General features: G+C 42.6%; 1 protein-coding gene across 1 annotated transcript in view; it reads right to left on the bottom strand.

The window, feature by feature from the left end:
- Window positions 1-4,499, bottom strand: part of DOC2A (double C2 domain alpha) — a 31,022-nt gene extending 26,523 nt beyond the window's left edge. The window contains exons 1-2 of the mRNA XM_072417191.1: window positions 4,216-4,499; window positions 1,825-2,082 (exon numbers count right to left, since the gene is read on the bottom strand). Coding sequence (XP_072273292.1) covers window positions 1,825-2,074 — 250 coding nt within the window. The 5' untranslated portion in view covers window positions 2,075-2,082; window positions 4,216-4,499. The remainder of the gene's footprint in view (window positions 1-1,824; window positions 2,083-4,215) is intronic.
- Window positions 4,500-6,465: the final 1,966 nt, after the last annotated feature.

Here is a 6,465-nt window from a genome sequence, read left to right as displayed (position 1 = left end):
AAAGAAGGATAAAGGGAAGAAGAGAAGAAGGGAAGAAAAAGGGTTGGAAGGAAAATAGAAGAAAGGTAAAAAAAGAATAGAAATGAAAGGATGATGGATAGAGAAGAGAGAAAGGAGAAAAGGGAAAGGAAGAATAAACAAAACAATAGAGGGATGGGGAGGAAAGTAATATAAAGGAAAAGAAAAGGAAGGGTAAAGGGAAGTAGGAAGAGAAGGTAAGTAAGAAAAGAAGGAAATGAAGTAGGAAGGATGGATGGGAGAAAACATAAACAATTCTTTCTTTCCTTTTTTGAGTCCAGTACAGCAGGCCATATATCCTCTCATACAGAACATTACAATTTCCTATAATGTATAGGAAGAATCTCACATTATTACATGTGTGTCTTTTTTCTTTGCTGTCTCTTGCAACAACCCCTGGCAGACACAACCACACCCTTCTGGTATTGATGGGAAAGATTTATTCCAAACACACCTAGCAGGATTCATTCCTATCGCTGATATCTGAAATGTTTTTGTGGGACACCTGACATGCATTTACAATGCCTTTGAGTTTGATGCAATTAATCAGCAGCTGCTACCTAGGAATAAAGTTTGTTTATTCTTTCCAAGGTCATTGCAGTAGAAGCACATTGAACACATTACATTTGTATTTCTGTAGGGAAGATTATGCCTAGAAAATGTCAATGCAACATGACGCATTACATAAAGTGCGCTAATAAAAAGACCGCGCAGTGTACGATTCAGTTCAACCCTGCAATCCAGACTTTGCTAACACTTTTCCAAAAAGAACAGCAGACCCTGAAGAGCCATGTAAACAAGCCCTGGTAACATTAAACCTACCCGTTGGCTTCACGCTGCATAGACTAATAGCGCATTGTAGGGATGAAAAGAGGGATTTTGGCAGAATTGATTTTGCTGCAAAATCCGACAAAGCTGAAAATTTCAATTTCGCTCATTTAACTGCCTGGGCAAATTTGCATTTTAAAAATTAGCTCCTAATTTTTTTTTTTTACCAAAGTTTTTTTTTCATTTTTTGTGGGGGTGGAATTTGTTGAGGATAGTTTAGCCATTTTTTTTCTATTATAACAGTAAAACAATGTAGATTGGAGATTCCATACGCCTCCAAAACCATTTAAGGCTCCTTTACAAAATACCAAAAGCATCCTTATTTTCATCTTGCTTATTGACCCTCAAGCTTTAAAATTTTACCAAAATTCCACATAAATGAGAATTCCCGATCTTGCTGATCCCCAGTGCATTTTTATCTTTGCAAAAGATTGTGATGAGAACTTTGAGAAAAGCCAATTGTAACCCAGAGACAAGGAAATGTGCTTGATGGAAGAGGTGTGAGGGCCCTTGAAAAAGAAATTGGCAGGTCCCATGAAATGCCATCAAGAAACTCATCTACAATTTTCATAAAATCAGGCCATGCACAACTGGGGGTTCAGGGGAATAAAGGAAACGGGTATTTGCAGCATCCAAAATGCTTTTTTTCCAAGCTGCTGTAGAAAAATCCTAAGAATTGTGCTACTGAGGATAAAACAAACACTTTTCCTTATTTTTACTTTTATAGTCCCCCCAAGGAGTTTAGTGATCTCCTCGTACTTAGTACTACGTGATGGCAGTGACTCGATTCTGTTTACGGCTGGCATCTCAGCTGGCTACCGAGTGAAAAGCAAATTGCAATTTAATAGCAGAGGAGGAAAAGCCGGCTGTGTTTACTAAAAAACATTCCAGCAGGCTCCTAAGACGATCTACAGCTGGGCGGACTTCCCCTTTAAGTGACCCCAGAAAAGCAGTATGGGTTTTAAAAAATATACTCACTGCCATCATCAGAGTCGTAGTTGTCCAAGTCGGCGGAGTCGGTCTCTAGCTCCGGCACCTGGGGACGAATGTCCAATGGGGCCAGGGTGTGCGGTGGCCCTGTGGGTGACGGAGCCCCCTCTGGCCATGGAGTGTACCTGGGGAAGTAGTCGGAGATCTGCTGGATGGGTCGGATGGGTCCCGGGCACACGTTGATGGCCATGTGCTCCTGGATACTAATGGGCACCTTGTCGCCTCGCCGTACTGTCATCGGCGTTCCTGTGAATGGAAACAGAGGGAGTCAGGGAAGACCAAGAGCACATCATAACATAAATGTCATAATAATTATAATGCACACTAGTTAGGGAGCACGGCGGTAGTAAAAATGTAAAAATAATTTTAATGTAGTGACTGCAGAGGATGCACAGCCTTGGTATTGGATCCAGCGGATTAAAAGCAACAAGTACAAAGGGAACCACTGAATGAAGTGCTGAATCTAGCCGGGAAATCTGCTGCTTAGGGGCCATAGGACTGCAGAATACCATGCAGGAGATGCTTAGGGATCTGGTGCATTGAATGCAGTGTTTGGTAAGGAACAGGTATTAGGGGAGCAGGGACAGTGTTTAGCAATCAAAAGGGATCTAATGGATCTATAAGGGGATCATTAACTAATAAGGAACCTGTGAATGATGCCAAGGGGCAAGTTGGTGAAAATCCAGTGCACAGAGTGTAATGTGTAGTAGGGATCCAGTGGCTAAAATGCAGAAGATAATAGGGATCTAGTAAAGAGATTGTGGCAAAAGGAAGTTCAGTGGATAGAGTGGTAGTAGGGAACTGAAGGATCGGTTTATAGAGTGACGGTTTGGAAGGATCTATTGAATCAAGTGCAACAGGTAGCAAGGATTTATACATTACGGTGTAGCACGTATTTTGGGGATCCAGTGGGTAGGGTGGCTCAGGAAGAGCGTTGCATAGGAGAATTCCATGACCCAAAGTGCAGGAGGTTTTAGGGATCTGGGGCATAAAGTACAGCAGGTAGCGGGGATCCATTGGACATGGAGTGCAGCAGGTTTGAGGGATCCAGGCCATGTAGTGTGGCAGGTTTTAGGGATTCAGGGCATAAAGTGCAGCAGTAGATGGGGATCCAATGGGCATAGAGTGTGACAGGTTTTAGGGATTCAGGGCATGTAGTGTGCCAGGTTTTAGGGATCCAGGGTATGTAGTGTGGCGGGTTTTAGGGATCCAGGGTATGTAGTGTGGCAGGTTTTAAGAATTCAGGGCATAAAGTGCAGCATTAGATGGGGATCCAATGGGCATGGAGTGCAGCAGGTTTTAGGGATTCAGGGCATAAAGTGCAGCAGGTTTTAGGGATCCAGGGTATGTAGTGTAGCAGGTTTTAGGGATCCATGGCATAAAGTGCAGCAGGTGATGGGGATCCAATGGGCATGGAGTGTGGCAGGTTTTAGGGATTCAGGGCATGTAGTGTGGTAGGTTTTAGGGATCCAGGGCATGTAGTTTGGCAGGTTTTAGGGATCCAGGGTATGTAGTGTGGCAGGTTTTAAGAAATCAGGGCATAAAGTGCAGCATTAGATGGGGATCCAATGGGCATGAAGTGCAGCAGGTTTTAGGGATTCAGGGCATGTAGTGTGGTAGGTTTTAGGGATCCAGGGCATAAAGTGCAGCAGGTGATGGGGATCCAATGAGCTTGGAGTGTGGCAGGTTTTAGGGATTCAGGGCATGTAGTGTGGCAGGTTTTAGGGATCCAGGGTATGTAGTGCGGCAGGTTTTAGGGATCCAGGGCATAAAGTGCAGCAGGTGATGGGGATCCAATGGGCATGTAGTGTGGCAGGTTTTAGGGATCCAGGGCACTAAGTGCAGCAGGTAGTGGGGATCCAATAGGCTTAGTATTGAAGGGTTACTCAAGTAGAGAGTTGCAGGGAGTATGAACCCAGAGTATGTAGTGCAGTAGGTAATGGATCAAGCAGGTATACTGCAGCAGGCGATTTAATGGTAGAGTATAGTATAGAGAAGGTTTTTTGGTGCAGTAGTAAACCTCAGGACATGTCTGCTGTGGCGGCCGTGGAACAGTCACGTCCTGTTACTATGACCAATAAAATGATAGCCACCATGTGCATCCACTACCGAAGCCCACCACATGCACCGCATCTCACCACAAACTTCCACCATCATCGTCATTGCGCAACCTCGCCAACCTGTTCTTTCCCATAAATCATCCCTACTGTAACTTGCAGGAAAATTGGCGACCCTTCTTATATTAGTCAACCCCATGTAGCCATGCCACTTTAACCCCATCCTGGCTCAACTGAAACCTGCGGAATATCCCCCATTTTTAACCTTCCAAGAAGGCTTGCATTGCCTTCTTAACCCTTTCAACACAGCCAAATGACTTACCTGTCACCGTGGCTCTCTGAAGGTAGCTGCAGGGCTCCTGGGGGACAGAGGTAGAGAGCGGAGCAGAGGATGGAGAGGAATGGATGGATCGCCTATGATGCCGCTTCTCTCCCTGACTGCTGTGTCTCACAGCAGGGGAAGGAGGGAGGGAGAGCAGGAGAGAGGTGGAGACAAAGAAAGAGCAAATGAATAGAGAGAGAAAAAAAAAAGGAAAGAGTGTAGACAGAGGTGAAGGAAAACAATTGCAAGATAACTCAGACACCACCAACCGCTGCCTTAACCACTTGCTGCTCAATGCAGGCGCTCCATCCAGACACATCAATCTGCATGGACACTTTATTGTCACCAAGCTGGGGCTCTGCGCACTGCTTTCATCTCATTCTGTGCAAATTCACATCTGCAAACACTGATAAAAAAATATAAAAAGATAAATAAACAACATATACATACATTGTATATACAAATATACAACATATACAAACATAACATATACAGAGACAACCAAATGGATTGCAGTCAAGGGATGCTGGAATTACATAACAATCTGCTTATTTACCAAACACAAAATAAATGATAAAAAAAATATATTAATGAATAATCAGAAGATAGATTGGATGCAGAGTAATAGGTGGGATGTGTAGAATGAAGCACAAAAGGAAATCAGAAAAAAATGAAATGTGAACATTCTAGGAAAGTTTAAACAATAAAGATAAATAAGGAAGAAAAGGGAAGAAAGCAAGCAGGAAGGAAGGAAGAAATAATAAGCATAAAGAAGGTAAAAGAGGAGAATGGTAAAAAGAAAATATGGAAGAATAGAATGAAGAAAAAAGACGATGATGGAAAAAAGTAAATGAAAGAAGGAAGGAAGGAAGGAAGGAAGGAGAGGAAGATGGAAGAAAGGAAAGAAAGATAATGGGGGGATAAAAGGGAAGTAGGAAGGATAATGGAAGGGAGGGGAAAAGGAAGAAAATGGAGTGGGAAGAATGGTAGAAGGCAGAAAGAAAGATGGAAGGAAGGGAAAGAAGAAAGGATAGGAAGAAAGAAGGGGAAGATGGAAAAAAATTTAAGGAAGGAGAGGAAGTAGGATGATGGAAGGAAGGGAAGGAAGGGAAAAAAGTAAAGATAGGAAGAAGAACGAAGGAAGAAGGGGAAGATGGAAAAAAGTAAAGGAGGGAGAGGAAGTAGGAAGATGGAAGGAAGGGAAAAAAGGAAAGATAGGAAAAAGAAGGAAGGAAGAAGGGGAAGATGGAAAAAAGTAAAGGAAGGCAGCAATGAAGGAAGGGGAGGAAGTAGGAAGATGGAAGAAAGGGAAGAAGGAAGTGGAGTAAAAAGTGTGATAGTAGGAAGGTGGAATGCAGAAAGAAAGATGTAAGGAAGGGAAAGAAGGAAGAATAAAGGGTAGGTGGAAGGGAGAAAAATGAAAGGAAGGAGAGTAGGAAAGCAGAAACTTGGCAGAGAGGGAAGGAAAATGGAGTGAAGTTGCAAGGATTAAAAGAAAGAAGGAAGGAAGGAAAAATAATTAAGTCAAGTAGGAAGGAAGGAAGATGGAAGACAGAAGGAAGTGAAGTAGGAAGGATAATGGAAGAGAGAGAAAAAGGAATGAAATGATATGGGAAGGATAATAGAATAAAAGTAGAAGGAAAGAAAAAATATGGAACGAATCGGAAGAAGGAAGGGAGGAAGAAAGAAAGAAGGCAGGAAGACTAAAAAGAGGGAAGAAGGAGGGAAGTGAAATGGGAAGGGGATAACAGAAGGGGGGAAGAAGGAAGGATTATTATAACAGAAGGAAGGTAGAAAAGAATAAAAAGAAATAAAAAAGGGAGTAAGTAAGGAAAAGTAAAAATGGAAAAGGAAGGAAAGATTAAGCAGAAGGTTAGGGAGAGGAGGGAAGGAAGGAAGGAAGGAAGGAAGGAAAAGGCGCGGGGAAAGGAAGGGAAAAAAAATAAAATAAGGGAGGAAAGAGAATAAGGGGAGGAAGAAAGAGGGAAGGAAGGATGGAAGGAAGGAAGGAAAAAAAGAGAGGAAGGAAGAAAGAGAAGGATGAGTAAGAGGAAGGAAGAAATAGTAGTATGGTGAAATAACGTAAGGAAATGTGTTTCTGTGTCAATTCATATTTAGTACACATGTCCCAGTCATGTGTATGAGGCTTGATGTGTACAGTTACTGACATGTATGTGAAGTCTAACATGTACTGTCAGTGTAATGTGTATGAGACGTGATATATACAGTCACAATTATGTGTATGATGTT

The sequence above is a fragment of the Pyxicephalus adspersus genome, chromosome 7, assembly GCF_032062135.1.
Source record: "Pyxicephalus adspersus chromosome 7, UCB_Pads_2.0, whole genome shotgun sequence".
NCBI lineage: Eukaryota > Metazoa > Chordata > Amphibia > Anura > Pyxicephalidae > Pyxicephalus > Pyxicephalus adspersus.
Note: the sequence above shows the minus strand (reverse complement) of the source record. Positions and strands in the feature narration are given on the sequence as shown.